At 37.3% G+C, this 16191-nt stretch overlaps 2 protein-coding genes across 11 annotated transcripts in view; both read left to right on the top strand.

The window, feature by feature from the left end:
- The window catches only part of LOC5567506 (cystinosin homolog), a 72598-nt gene extending 67303 nt beyond the window's left edge, over nt 1-5295 (top strand). For all 7 annotated transcript variants that reach the window (XM_021837721.1, XM_021837720.1, XM_021837717.1 and 4 more), the window contains one exon: nt 4915-5295. In XM_021837721.1, the coding sequence (XP_021693413.1) occupies nt 4915-5032 (118 nt within the window). In that variant the 3' untranslated portion in view covers nt 5033-5295. The remainder of the gene's footprint in view (nt 1-4914) is intronic.
- A 7014-nt stretch (nt 5296-12309) lies between these two features.
- LOC5567507 (G protein-coupled receptor kinase 2) overlaps nt 12310-16191 on the top strand; it is a 353686-nt gene continuing 349804 nt past the window's right edge. For all 4 annotated transcript variants that reach the window (XM_021837716.1, XM_021837714.1, XM_021837712.1 and 1 more), the window contains exon 1: nt 12310-12555. The gene's annotated coding sequence lies outside the window, so the exon portion shown is untranslated. The remainder of the gene's footprint in view (nt 12556-16191) is intronic.

The following is a 16191-nucleotide window of genomic DNA, read 5'->3' as shown; positions in this document are numbered from 1 at the left end:
TCTTGAATACTTTCAGGGACTCCTACACGGATCTCTACAAAATTTCTTCTAGATATTCCTGTACCAATTCTCCCAGATATTCTTCCATCGATTTTTCAAAGATTTTCTTGAGAAATTTCTCCAGGATTCGCTCCAGGAAATTCAAGAGCATTTCAACGTTACTATCCCTAGTGATTTGCTCAGAGATTATTAAAAAAAAAATCCTCCAGATATTTCTCCACGAAACCTTCAACCGAATTTTCCAGTTGTTACACTAGGAGATCTGTCAAACATTTTTGCAGATTTTTTTCCAAAGAAATCTGCAAATCTTTCGAGAGTTTTTGGAAAAAAATGCTCAGAGATTGTTTTTTAAAGAATAGCGATAATGACGTAGAAATTCATTTCATTCATGCAAAGGAGTTTCTCCAAAAATGATCAAGGAAAATCTATTAAGATCTTTTTAAATAATTTCTCAAATTCGACCCTGTGTTTCATCATTGAGTTTTTCAAGATTTTTTTCTAGGGATTTTTCCAGAATTTCATCCAAGAATTACAACTGCAGTTCTTCCAAATATTTCTCAATTTCACAAAAAATGGGATCTACGAAAGTTTATTTAAGGTTCAATACTAATCAACACTGCAGCATTTTTCCACAAAATCCTCCTTTACATTTTTCTAAGGGATTCCGTCCGATGTTTTTCAAAGAGTTCCTTCAGAAAATGCTGCAGGAATCATCCAGAGTTTTGAATGATTCATTTGTTTTTCTATCATCCCAACAATATAACTAGAAACTCTTCCAAATTTCCTCAAGGGCCTTCGAGTTTTTCTACTAACCCTTAATCATAAAGGGTACATAATAACTAGCACATGTTTCATCAGAGATTGAGTTACTTTAAAATTTGCTTTACAAAAACCTCACACATTGTTTGAACATTTTCTCAAATTTCTGAAAGAAATCAGTTACCTTTCCATGGAGAAATGGCTGGTACAATACTTGGAAGAATATTTGGACATAGCTCCAAAGACTTTCTTGAGAAATCTTAAAGAATAACTGTAGAAATTCCTGAAAAAAAAACCCCAGAGTAGTTCCTGGTGATATCTGAAGCTCCTAGGTAAAACCTAAAGTAAAACCTAAAAGAAATGTGAAGTACATTTTGTAAGAAATCCCTGGAGGCATCTTTGAAGAAACTTTTGGTTGAATTGTTGAAGAAATTCTAAACGGAAGTCTTGGAGGATGTCTTACGTCGTTAATTTCATATTATTCCTACTTATACTGAAAAACTTATTCAAGTATGACGGATTGCAACCTATAACATACACTCTTAAAAATAATGAAAATCACTCCGGACGTAATTCACATTATGACTGAATGCCACATGATGTAAGTGATGAAATGACGTAAAAATGGGTTCTTAAAGATGTATTGAAAGAAAACTGTAATTTTACACGATGTAGGACATGAAAAAGATGCCGCTATGATTGACATTTCCCGAACCAGACACCATCGTATTAAAAATGTGACACAAATTCACGTCATTTGGCTCGCTTCTTTTATGTGCATCCAAAAGACGTAAAATCTCTTGATTTTTTCGGAGTGTGTAAAACTCAAACCAGAAAGTTTTATATGATGTTTCATGTAAAATAAAATGAATTGTGCGTACATGGGCTTACCAAATTATCCAGAATATTTTGCTACAAAAACTAATTTGATTACATGACGAAATTGGCTCCACAATGCCTTAAAGCGCTTAAGCTATGAAAAACCAGTTAATTGTGAAAAAACATCAACTGCATGTAAGTGCAATGAGTGATTGAATACATTTGGAAATGCTAACCAGTATTATAATACATAATTATTTTAATTGAAATTAATGTTCTTAATGTTCACTTCCAAAAGGGCGTAACTCAAAATTTGGTTGATCTCGTCAAAACTCCGCCCAGAATCTACAAATAACTAAACAAGCTTTGAATCAAATTTTGATGGTCTATTTCTATCAACAATCATGGCCAATAAAAACACGTATAAATGTCTCAGATTTCCTTTAAATTTGTGCGCTTAAAAAAATCAAAAAGGCGTAACTTCAAAACGGACCCTACGATTTTTCTGAAATTTAAGTTATTGGTGAATACGTTATTTGTATCAGTCTTACGTTAGCATGTTTCACCATGGTTATGCCTACGCCTGTTAGTCGATAAAACGTAGTCTTTGCGATGCTTTGACATTTACTTTGATGGCATCCCGGTCAACCAGTAAGTGATTTACGATAGCGATCAATATCGATTAGCTACAAATCGTTAGCGATCGCCATCGTTGGAGGAAAATTTATGAAGAACAATGACTGATGGTTGGTCGGGATCTCTAATAAAACCTCAAAACAATCTCTTTGTGAATCTCCAAGAAAGTTATACGAATTACCGTCGATGGGGGTGACAATGGGTCTAGGGGGTGAGATTGGGTCAAAACGGAAAATTATGATTTATAAAATATTTCAGCTAATAACGCTGATATTACTAAAATTAATAATTCATATGTTAGGGAACATAGTATTACACGTAATTCATCACAATATACATTTTTAGAAATAGTAGTTTTCGTTTACTTTACCAATAAACTTGTATGTTGAAACTAGATGAAATTTACCACATTAAATTTCTCCTGTGCAAAGTATCACGCATGTACTTTAACCTCTATCGTTATTTTAGTAGAAGGTTGAAAGTCTTTTCATTGCACTTCATACGTATTTTCAGGAATCTATTTGATTTTTCCACAAAAAATTTTTTTTTTCGGTACGGTGTCTTAAACATCAAAAATGGGGGTGACATTGGGTCAAGCAAGAACGATAGTAAATGAAATTGCAAGTCCACTTTTTTGACATTTTACGGTGCCGGGGGTTCTCTTTTTTCATTAAGAAGTGTTTATTCTTTCTAAATACAGCATCTCTGAAACATCAAACAAGTCTACATGAGTATTCCGTGCGTTGAATAACAATGCAACGCATTTTGACAACTTCTCAAACCAGATACTGTGTTTCGTGCGCAGCAACATCGTAAAATTTTATCAAGTGGATTTTTTTTTCGAAATTTAATTATTTATCAGTGTTTTCATATTATAGAAACATCTCACGAGTACAAATGAGTTGGATCGCTGAAATACTGGGATAATGACGTCAACATCTGCTTAAATGCACTGATCGTGGAATGTCGCACCGAAATTTAACTATTTGTGAAGGTTTAAAATAATAACTGTTCCAGTACACCTTTGGGGAAACTGAATAGGCTTTATGGTAATAAGGAAGAGACTTTGAAGAAAATTTGAGGGAAAAAACAAGAAAATTTATGTAAACTTGACGATAAATGTTGGGTCTCATATATTTTTCTCATAGCTCTTCAATTTTTTGGTATAATCGTTCTTTTAAGTGGGTTTATCATATCTGTGAAACATATTAGATATCTTCTCGTCTTGTTTGCATCGTATTTCATCAATACCTTTCAGTTGTGAACGGTTTTGCAATAATATTCTCAAAAACAAGTTATTTCAATTACAGTGACCCAATGTCACCCCCTCTATGGGGTGAGATTGGGTCATTTTTCATTCACTTGTGGTGCCGCTGTGAATAAATATTATTCTTTAATATTTTGAACAGTTGTTGATGTACCATCAAAGTATATACACATCAAATTTGAAGTTTATTGGAGTTAAATTGCGATAATTATTCAATAAATAAATCGTACATATCCCTTTTTGACCCATTGTCACCCCCAACGACGGTACTGTTATTTGTCTTCCAAAGACGCTTTTTTCAAATTCAAATCTGAAGCAGGCTAGAAAATGCAAGAAAGAAATTCCGAATTCCTTTGTTTATTACCCTGAAGCATCTCTCACGCAAAGTTGTACTTCTAATGGATTTTTTATTTTGGCGTAGTCTATGTACCTACCTCCTTTAACACCGCAAAAAAAAGCAAATCGCGTCGTTAATTTTATTCACGATGATATTGTTTGCATATGTTATGAGCTTGCAAAGAGTAGTAGAAATGAAAACTCGCACGGGTCAGCCACGTTAGTGTACTGCTAAGATGATAAGATTTTTTTGTATGAAACCGAAACAGCAATACATTTACCATCGGTTTATATAAATTATATAAAACCATGAAAATGAAAAAAAAAATGAAATGAATGATTCAGAATGCAATCCTTATTCAATCATATCACCACCTTCTTCGTCGTTTAGCCAGCCATTTCCTCAAGTAATTTCTTGACACCTTATTTCACTACTAACCAGGGTTCTGAATTTTCGTATCAATGATGCGAAATCTACGATTTTTCGCACGTAAGGAGAATGCTTTTTTCGCTTCTTCGCGTGAACATCTTTTATCGCTCACACTAATTTTCCCTGGAGCTACGATGGTGGATAACCGAAAATCACTCCACTCTGTGGATAATTTGATTTTCACTCCATCATATTTTCGCTCACCAACTGCTCCGGAGAAGTATCACTATGTGGATAAACAAAAACTAGTGCCGGCGATGGGATTCGAACCTAGAACATTGCTAAAAACAACCGCGATGCGTGCACGCTAACCATGCTACCACACCAACTTGACGAAAGGAGTGGTTAATTTGGTGCATAAAAGCAACTGCTGCTCGTGGCGATGGATACAGGAAAAATTCTCCATGGATCGGAGAAAGAGAAAACAAACTTCTCGCAGCTGCGGAAATGTGCAATTATCTATTTTCGCTTTGTTTTGTGGACGGATAAAATCCCAAGGCAGCTGATCGCTGAAAATTGCTGTGAGGGATAAATCCATTATCGTGAGAGTGAGTGAGAATTCGGAAGCCTGCTACTAACACATCATGGTTCTCGGATAACGATGCAATCTTGTCGCCGGCATATTGCAGCTGTCTAATTCTAATAAATCCATTTATCTTTCCCGTAGGGATTCCGAATACGTCGAGCTGCCAGGAGACAACCACGCTGACTACGACCCGGGTACTAGTCATCTACCAACCACACCCGATCCCGTTACGACTGATCCGGAACCAATAGACGTTTAAGCTTGTATTATTAGAGAAAAAATAAATAAAAAAGCATAAGGCAAAACAGTGATTATAATCACCGTTAGAACAATTTTATGAAACCAAACTACTGTGAGCGTACTCCTCCTATGTACACTACTATTACACAAGGCTGATACTCGTAGTATTGTTATATCTCTATAGGCAATCGCATTATTGTCGGTGAGCATTTCTGGATGCTTTTTGATTTAGTGAAAATGGTATTTTTATCAAATAAATTCAAAAGTATAAGATGTTTTTAATAGACTGGAATTAAAAGTTCTATTTATTTTCTCCGAAATCCATTGTTTGATTAAGTAGCCTCTTGTCATGTCGGAATCCATAAGATTGATATACACCCCTATTATTGTAAACAAGAATAGGGGCGGTGGATTCGAACGAATAGGAGATTCAAAAATTGGATCCGCCGTAAAAAAGAATGAGGGTGATGTATGGTATCCACCTCTTTTCTTGTTTACGTTCGAACTCTCTTTTGTTCGAAAGCCGTTTTGCATTCCAGTTTACTACGTCAAATTCAAGTGGGCTATGCATTCGAATGAATAGGATTCGAGCGAAAGTTGGATTCGCCGTGAACAAGAAAAAGGTTCCGGTTTACGCCAGCAAAATCAAGTAAGCCATGGATTCGAAAGAATAGGATTCGATCGAAAGTTTGATCCGTAGTTAGCCTACGGAGTATGTAACTTTCTATTGAATCCTATTCGTTCGAATCCATGGCCCACTAGATTTTGCTGGTGTAAACGGGAGTTCAAAATGGTTTTCGATCGAAAGAGCATTCGAACGTTAACAAGAATAGGGGTGTGTGTATAACCTTGTTGGAAAATTATCGACACTCTACAAGAGGTCCTCAAAAAAAAGAATATAAGAATATAAATATCCTCATTTGAAAGAATATAACAACTCATTCATAACAGCAAATGATCTTTAAAATCTTCCCTTAGTAGTTTTATTGATTCTATCAATCATTTGAATTTGCATAGTACCTTAACCTACCTTGTGCATCGGGGTCATTCTTGACCAAACTCTAAAGAAACTGTAACTTTGTAGAGAAAAGAGACAGAAATCTTAAATTTTCTGACTATTTTCACTTTCTAAAAAAAAACATTTTCGTGCTGTTTTGACTCCAGCTCAAATATAGCTCTAGGAATTCCTTCAGTAAAACCTCCAGAGTTTCCGTCAATAGTTGCTCCCGAAATATCTCCAATGTTTCCACCAACCATTTCTCCAGACATTCTTCCAGAGGTTTCACCAGAAATTACTTCAAGGATTACTCCAGTGATAATCTCTTCCGTAATCCTTACAGCGATTTCTCAATTTCACTAGGGATTTCGCCAGAGATTCCTCCGAGTGTTCCTATAGGAGTTCAGCTAGGGAGAACTTTTGATTGTTACTAGATTTTTAGACCGGACCGACAGGGCTCCAGGAATACCTTCAGCAATTCCTCCAGGAATTCTGTCAGGTGTTCCTCTAGGGTTTTCTCCAACGATTATTTTAAAGATTTCTCCAGGAAAACATTCTTCTAGAGATTTTGCAAGGAGTTACTCCAGTAATTCCTCCAGTATAATCTTTACTGGGATTCCTCCAGGAATTTCGCCGGCAATTTTGAGGCTATTATTCTAGGGATTTCTCTAGGGATTCCTCAGATTTCTTCAAGGATTCTTCAGAAGTGTTTTCTGATATTCCTATAAAGATTCCTCCAAGGTTCCACCAGAAAAAGAAATCTTGGCCTTATTGAGGAATTCCGCCAGGGATCTTAAAGAATTGATCATATTACATATCCAGTGATTTCTGCAGAAATTCTTCCAAGCATACTTGTAGAAATTTTCGCCAGGACAGGTCGATATTCCTCCAGGATTTATTCCGAAGATTTCTTCAAGGATTCTATCAAGAATGTTTTCAGAGATTCCGCCAGGAATTCCTCCAGGGATTCTACAAGAAATTACTTCAAGATTTTCCTTCACGAATTCTCCCAGGGATATCTACTTGCTACATGCATCACTCCAAAGATTTCTCAAAGTAATCCTCCAGGAATTCCTTGAGATTTTTTTTCCAGAAATTCGTTATTGACCTCTAAAAATTCTTGTACAATTTCCTGTAAAGGTTCCCTCATGCACTTCTCTAAGGATTTAATCAGAAATTTCCCTAAGAATGTCTTTAAAGATTCCAAGATTTTTTCCTGAAATGGCTTGAGAAACTCCTTTACTGAAGAAGTTTTTGGAAAGCAGAAATTCTTTAAGCCATCCCTGGAGGAACATCTAGAAAAATTTCATGTGGAAATCCTAGGAGTAATCCCTAGATATCCCTAGATGATCCCCTCTAGAAAAAAAAATATGGAGAAACCTCTGTGGTATTACATGGAGGAATCCCTAGAGTAATCTATAGAAGAATATCCCAGAGAATGCTTTGAGAAATTCGTGCCTAAACCCTGAAGGACCCTTGGAAAATCCTTAGATAAAAATCATGCATGACTCTCTGAAAGAATTCCCGAAGAAATCTCTAGAACAGTTTTTAGAGAAACCCTTGTTTACATATTTCTGGAGTAATACCTGGAGAAATTTGTGAAGAAATTTCCTGGTAAGTCTCTGTAGGAATCTCTTGTGAGATTTGAGGAATCCTTGCCTAAACCCTGAAAGATTCCTTGGAAAATCTTTAGGAAAAAAATCTTGCAGGAGCGTCTGAAGGAATTCCCGAAGAAATCTCTGGAACAGTTTTTAGAGTAACCCATTTTGAGATATTTCTGGAGTAATCCTTGGAGAAATTGCTGGGTAAATCTCTGTAGGAATCTCTAGTGAGATTTGAGGAATTCTTGCCTAAACCCTGAAAGATTCCTTGGAAAATCTTTAGAGAAAATTCTTGCAGGACGCTCTGAAGGAATTTTCGAAGACATCTCTGGAACAGTTTTAGAGTAACCCATGTTGAGATATTTCTGGAGTAATCAATGGTGAAATTCCTGAAGAAATTGCTGGGTAAATCTCTGTAAGAATCCCTGGAGAAATTCGTGTAGGAATCTCTGAAGGTATACCTGGGTAAATTGTTGAATGAATCATTGAAAGGTTAGCTGGGTTAATTGATGAAGGAAATTTTGAAGAATAACCTGGGTAAATTTCAGAAGGCACACGGTGTCTTTGTGGATGAACTTTATTACAAAAAAATAGGTAAGTCTGAAATTTCGAACTAAAAACAATTAGACTTTGCTCTTTCATTTGCGACCAAAATCAAAATAATCGGTCGGGGGGTCCAGAACATTTTTTTTTTATTTTGTGTGACGTATTCATGGATATGTGTTTTTGTACCGACACACATTGCGTTGAACATAGATACGGGACAAACTGCAAGATCAAACAATTTGAACACCTTGGCTTGGAAGGTTAAGTTGTTCTTGCTCAAAAGAGCTGTAATAAGCATATATGACATATGATATACGCATAATTGCAAAACTGTCTCAAACGTCATTTTAGTTATTGTCCACGAAAAACCTTGAAAATCGTACTTAAATTGGTCATAATCATGTAAGAAGTTATTAGGAAATATTTTTAATAGGTGAAGATGCATCGATATCAAACCTCGAATTTTCAAGAGCTTGTTTGTAGATTTGTATCTTGAGAACCTGACAACCTTTTGCGTTGAAAATTTTATTGATTAGTCGCCACCAGCGAGTGACCAGTGAGTTACCGGTTGTCTGCTTCTCGAGTCCTCCGATAATTTTGTAAGGCTTGTCACGCATGGCTTAACCACCTCCCCCCCCCTTGGAGCGTGACGTAATTTGTGCATGACCCCTAGATACAAAAGTGACTTATCCGCCTTTCAAACAACACAATTTCAGTTATTCGAATTAACTAGTAGAGAGCTTCGCATGTGATAAACCTTGTTATAAGGCATGTAATATACCGTTTTGATTCATATTACGGACAGCTTCAAATTCCGGACACTCTACTTTGTATGGGAAACATTTCACGCGAAATGTTTCAATTTTTACTGTTCAAAAGTTCTCAATTTCAAGGCTTCTTTTAGTAAACTTTTTCCATAAATATCTTTGAAAATGTATAATGCCCAACTACCTTAGATGTCTCTTTGGTGGTTTAACGATTTTGATTGATGATTTGACTGTTCCATTAATGATTATCATGAGCTGTCCGGAATTCGATTCAAAGTGTCCGGAATATGAGGCAAAAGTGAGGAAGCGTCCGGAATAAGAATCATGAAAAGGCCACACATTTTCATTTATTTAAAATTATTGAAGTTGCGGAAGCGTATTCTTCACCCACCGTTCGAAAGTAAAGGGCTTTCGACGCTCGATAGCGCTAAGGAATCATACAGAATGTTTTTTTTTGTATGCTCTATGCTGGGTTATATTTCCCTGAGTCCTTAAGTGTCCGTAATATGAATCAAAACGGTACTTGCCCCATGGTGCTGAAAAATACGCTAATTTGGATGGTATTTTAGAAGTTTCAAATCTTATATTTTTTATGTTATTTTCTTTATGGCACAGTGCTTATGAAAAGATCAGAAACTAACATCATGAGGCTAAAATGGGTTTGGGATCCGCCCTAATGTACATAAACACATAGATAGGCAAATTCAAACATATGTGCAAGTCTCTCGAAATCAAAAAAATTACTCTGGACCCCCCGACCGATTATTTTGGTTTTAGCAGCAAATTAACGCGAGAAACCTATACTTTATTGTGGAGAAGTTTCAGACTTACCTATTTTTTTGTAATAAACTTGTTCTACGAAACACACCGTGGGCATCTCAGGAAAAATCTCTGGAGAGGAATCCTTGGCAAAATCACTATGAAAATTATGCGGGAGAAATCTCTGCAGATATATTTCTGAAGGAGTCCCTGGATAAATCTTGGAGAAATCCATGTAGAAATTTCTGGAGAAATATCTGGAAGAATCCATAAAGTGATTTTCCTAGACGAATCTAGGTAGAGACTTTTCTAATGTAATCCCTGGAGAAATTTTTAGAGTTTTTTTTTCTGATAAATACTCTGGACGATGATTCCATGGTTGACCTTTGGAGGAATTTTCAGCAAAATTCTTGGAAGAATCTCCGGAGGATTTATTTAAAAATTTCTGAGAGAATCCTTACGTAGCGATTTTCCGGGAGGTATTCTTAAGGAATTTCTGGAGGAATACCTAAAAAAAATCATGAAGTGATTTCTTGTAGAACCCTTGGAAGAATATCTGGTGAAATTCCTGGAGAATTTCCTGATGAAATCCCTGGAGGGATCTCTGGAGGAATCCATGGACCCCGGAAAAGGACTACCTGGCGATATCGCTGCTTGTATCCTTGGAGGAATCCATGGAGGAATTTCTATGAAATATCTGGAGTAAGCCTTGAAGAGTGTAGCCCCTGGAGAAAGACTTGGGGACATCTCTGCAAGGATCCTTATAGAGTTATTCCAGGATGAATCCTTGATAGAATTATTCCAGGATGAATCCTTGATAGAGTCTCTGGAGGAATCTCTGAAAGAATATCAGGATAAATCTCTTGAAGAATTCCTTGAGGAATATCTAGAATAATTCCTGGAAGAATCCATGGAGAAATTCCTGGAGAAATCCTAGTAAAAATTTTACTTGAGGAATCTCTGAAGGAATCACTGGAGGCATTCCTGTGGAAACTTCTTGCGAAATTTCAAGAAAAATCCCTGTAAATTTTCCTGCAGAAATCCGGATGGAATTGCTAAAGGTATTCTTGGAGCCCAGTATTTTGAGTCAAACATCGTAGTGATCAAAAGTTTTTCCCGAAGCACAGACAATCTTTAGTAAAATCCCCGGAGAAAGCGCTGCATAGATTACTGTAGATTATCTCGGAGGTATTTCTAATTGAATCCCTTGAGAATTCTTCGAAGGAAGCCCTGGAAAAATCTCAAGAAGAGCCTCTGGTGAAATTTTTGGAGATACATTGGGAGTAATACTTGAAGTAATAATTGAAGATTTTCCTGAAGGAACTTCTGTGGGATTTTCTGGAGCCATATTTGAACTGCCTTTTTCAGTATTCAATTGAGTACTGGTCATAAAAATGGCGATTGGGTTCCATTCGCTGGTTTCATATCATTCATATAGAGCTGAAAGAACGAAAATTGGTTCAAAAATTGATTTTTGATTGCGTTTCTATTGACCCTTAATACAAAATGTGTAACTTTTGCTCAATGTACAAGGAAGGTTTAGGTGAAACATCTCGAAATCTAAAGATGGCCGTCACAATGGCAGACTTGTGCCCCTACTGACGTTTTCAAAGGCACTAAACTAGAGAAATAGTTGGCAAACATTTCTGATCTTTATATTTTAAGCTTACTGCTAGTGCACAAAGCCAAAATAAAAAGAGCGGTGTTGTTGGAAGTTTTCTTCGCGAGATTTGTGCTTTTGAAATTTTAGTGCAATCTAGAAAGTTGATTCCAAACTGTTTCACCTTAAAGAGGTGGAATGTTCAGAACCATCAGGGATGAGACATAACATATGTTCTAACATATTTTCTTTCTGTTTTAAAATTTGACAGTAATATTGAACAAATATCGACTCACAAAACATACATTGGATAAAATTTTTGTTCCAAATATGCTGTTGACAGATTCAAAGTAGTGAGAAGTCAGAATAAAGTCAGATATTTTTTTTTTCAAATTTGGAGCAATATTGTGCTCTGCAAGATAAATCCACGTAATGCGATTATCTGAAAATGTCGATTTACCGTCGCGGCGATAATAAAAATCTCCAAATGCTTCAGATTTATCAAATTTGAAACATTTGCGTCCATGAAGAACGAAAATATCCAAGCCTACTTGAATGTTGACGTTGTGCTTGAATTGCGCGCATATCTTCTACGCGTTACCGCCGCCGCTGGATGTGGATTTAAAATGAGCGCCGCAATATTAAAACATAAAAATTTCGCCCTAGAGACGGTCATTTCAATTTTTTTTTTCATACTCTGGCGGCGACTAGTGGAACCGTTTGACATTTGTCTGCTCACATCTCTCCACTCAAGCTGTCATAATAAAAGATTGATGTGACGTTTCTATCAAACACACCCCTGGTCTCAGTGTTTGTGACACCGCACAAGTTCTATCGATCGATTGACATAGCCGTCGTGCACACGCTCACAATTCCCCTGATGCACCGAGAGAAATGGAGAGCGAGAATTTCTAGATAATGTGCGTGCGTTCGATGCGAGCACGATTATCATACTCTCGCTCTCTTCATCTGCTCTCTCGCGGCGTGTGACATCTTGTGACAATCAGTCACGGGCATCATTCCTAGTCCAGTCAGACAGTCAGTCAGTGGATGAGAGTCGTTCTTGACCGTTGCGATTGATCGCCTCCAATTTTTCGCGACTGGTTTCCGTGGTGGTTGATATTCTATCTACCAATCGCTTCCTCTCGGTTGCGCAGTGAAGTGAGGTTTTATGATTCCGTAAAAAATCGAAACCATTGGGAAGTGTTTTCGAAACGAGCCGATTGAATGCGGAATTGAGCGATCCTATCGCTGTGTTGCCGTTTGAAAAAAGTGAGTGCGTAGGGTTGAAGGACGAAGGAATCTTGGTTTGCGCTTCGGATGGTGGTAGAAGGGTGTATCTACATCTACATCAGCACTTCGATAAGTGCAAAGGAGGCTGTATGTAACACTCTCTCACTGCTCAGATCCAGTGGTTTCGTATACGGTGCTCCGTAGAGTTGGCGCAACATAGCATCACGTCTTACGAGACTCGAAAGATGTAATGTTCTTCCGCTCTCTTGTCTGCTTGTTGGGTTCACCATCACCATGGTGAGCAGTGTTGGAGATATTCAAAATTGTTGTATGATATTTTAATATTTTCTTCAGAATCCATAGTTAACCAAGGGAAAGAAATCGGATTATTTTGTATTGCTATAGAGATCTAGTACTCTGCGGCTTAGAGGCATATTTGGATTGTGCAGTTTGATATGAACTCCATGCTTAATTCCTCAATATCTTGGAGCGTAGAATTAGGCAAGTACACAGAAAAAATATATAAATATCAATGTAATGCAAACTGGAGACTAAAGTAAAAACAAAACAAATTCATGTATAATCACTGCTTCATGTACATTCAAATGAATATGAATATACATATAAATTTTAACTTGATATGCTTGAATGTTACATGATCGTGTAAATTTAAAGTGAATTATATTGAAAAAAATGAGATATTGGTCGAAATTTACGTTTGTTTTGGATGTTTTGACTTAGGGGCGCAGATAGCCGTAGCGGTAAACGCGCAGCTGTTCAGCAAGACCAAGCCTGAGGGTCGTAGGCTCGAATCGCGCCGGTGGAAGATCTCTTCATAAAGAAACTTTTGTCGACTTCCCAAGGCATATAATATCTATACACTATTTATATAAGGTCAGTGTTCCCTTAGTGGACAGTCCCCTATAGTCGCACTAGTGGCTTTTTACGTCCGTTTTGCTATAAATCTTTTCAAAACATTTTATGACATGAATGTCAGGAGCTATTTATCTAAGTACCATTGATACACATATTGATTTTGTTCAAAAAATGATCGAAATAATTAGTTTTGCTTAAAATTTGAGCTCCCTTGCGCCTATAGTAAACCTATTGTTCCTATAGTAGCACTACTGAGAGCAACTATTTTTTATTATACGACATAATTGATGAATTAAGATTTTTTTTTGCATCAAACGAAAGCTTTTGATCCACACTTTGTAGGAAAAATATGAATGTTTTGTAAAAATACGGTTTTGATGAGTATTTTGCCAACGCCGTGATGCTAGTGCTACTATAGGAACAGAAATTAGAAATAGTGCTACTATAGGCACATGTATTCCTATAGTGGCACACGCGATAATAAATACAAACATTTGAGTTTTCGTAGTTTTTATATTTTGCCCACAAAACCAAGATAAAAAGCTTTCAGATTATGTAAAAACTATGACGCTAGCGTTATTTTTCGATTTTATACGAATTTTTGTTCTTAGCTATGCGGCTATTGGTACATCGACCCTACAAATGCAAAAAATGTCAATTGGCAAAACAAAGCTCTCAGTTAACAACTGTGGAAACGCCTTCATAATAGCACTTAAGTGGGAAGAAGGCTCTGTCGCAGTAGGGTCGTAATGCTCGAAAGATGAAGAAGAATCTAGGGAAGCTTGCTACGCCAGACTGTACATTACATCTTTATGGATTGACTTTTTCATAAATCTCAGAGCAATCTAAAAAAGAATTGTACAGAAACTAATACTTTGATGCCTCTCAGTGGAAACGAAAAAACAGTAATGACACAAAAACACATTTAATCTGGCCAGTAAAAAATACTGGGCTTTTGGACTACCGAACCGACTGTTTAACTAAGAAAAATATGTAAAAATAAAAAAATAAAAATAAAGCGATTTGACTCCAAAATTTTGTAGACCTTTTTTTTAATTTTTTTTTCGATAAAAATAAATTGTGCGAGCACACTTGCAGAAAACACCAACAGTTGCCGTCTTGCTATCAATAAAGTGCTATCAAGAAGAACGAGAACGTCAGTACTCCAATTTCTTGGTCTTTAACACTTGCTCTCACAGCTGCAATCGTGCTTCCGTGTGCTCTCTGAGCCATCTAAATGGACCGACTGATCGGTAACTCCCACCATCATTGTAGTGATTGCTGATCGCAGAGCTAAAGATGTAGTGCTTCGAAAATGCGAATTTTCGTGCCTTGGAAACAAGTTATCCTATTGAGTACAGATTTACTATAAAAGAGGTGCTTTCACTTGATACCTCCCGGATTCGTAAACTAGCGCTCCGACTCAAACAGCAGAAACTGATGATCGTATGATCATGAACGCATGATCGAGTGTCCGTTCGATTACCTGGGCAAAATACGTGCTGCCCAATTGATGAATTGATTGACATTGAGTACCTCGTCCAAATCACCAACGCCTTCGAAGATGCAGCCCAAACTTATATCTTCTACGACGCTTGTGCCACAAACTACTCCTTCGTTACACTAGTATTACACGCCAAGCCGACGACCATCGTACATAATGTCTGCATATAGTCTGCGTATAGGACACATCAACGTTCGAGGACTCGAATACGCAATAGATGGTGTCAAACTACTTCTTTATTAAAAGAACTACCACCTATTTGGACTATATCCTATCCTGAAATCAACGCACAATGCAGATCTACCTACCACTTCGCGCCTCGAGTTTCTAGCCGTGAAAATTAAAATAAACAATCTTAAGATCTGTGTAGCAGTAGTTTACAACCCTTCTGTAGCCAACCAGATGTTCGCTAGACCTCTTGGATTTCGGCTACGATCGAATATTTATTGTTGATGACCACAACATCACAATGTTAAAGAAGATAGACTTAGCTACAATGCAACATCTTTCAAGACGATCCACCACACCTTTAATCTCAGCATTCTCAATACACCTGCAACCCGCATTACCGAGAGGAGTTCAACTACGATCGATCTTCTGGTCACTGATTTGCCCCAAAACGTGCGAAGGGTTGGCACGTTACCTGCAAGTGACATTTCCGACTACGAAATTGTGTACCTAATCACCGATATACGAGTGCCTCCAGCTGCTTCTGTCCACAGCACGATCCACAGCCTTCGCAGAACTGGACCCATTCGTCTTCAGGTGGATTTTCAGGCTAAGAACTATAGACCTGAAAACATCGAATCGAAATCTCAACTCCTGTCCTCCGAGTTCCAAGTACTTTTCGATCAACATGTACCAGAAAAAGTAATTACCGTCAGGCACAAGAAAACGCCGTGGATCCCCAAAGAAATAGAACAAGCAATCGGGGTAAGAAATATTGCAGACACGGGACAAAATGAAAAGTCTCATGAGTCATGACCTTCCTGCCAAATAACTTTGTAACCACTTAAAAAGAGAAGGCGTCCACAATCCTTCAAAGAAGAACCTGGATCGCGAAGATATCGATGCTGATCAGTTGAATCATTTCTTCGTCGAAGGTCATCGTGTACTGCTGCTTAACTACCATCCTCCTTATTCAGATCAAGTTGTACGCGATATCTACGGCCGTTTCGACAAGAACCTATGGTACTAGTCATGGTGCTAGTAGATTTTTCCGTTGCCTTCAACGCTGTCGGCCATTGCAAGCTACAGTTTGAACTCGAATGCGAATCCGGCCTATGTACTTCAGT

The sequence above is a fragment of the Aedes aegypti genome, chromosome 1, assembly GCF_002204515.2.
Source record: "Aedes aegypti strain LVP_AGWG chromosome 1, AaegL5.0 Primary Assembly, whole genome shotgun sequence".
Classification (NCBI taxonomy): Eukaryota; Metazoa; Arthropoda; class Insecta; order Diptera; family Culicidae; genus Aedes; species Aedes aegypti.
Note: the sequence above shows the minus strand (reverse complement) of the source record. Positions and strands in the feature narration are given on the sequence as shown.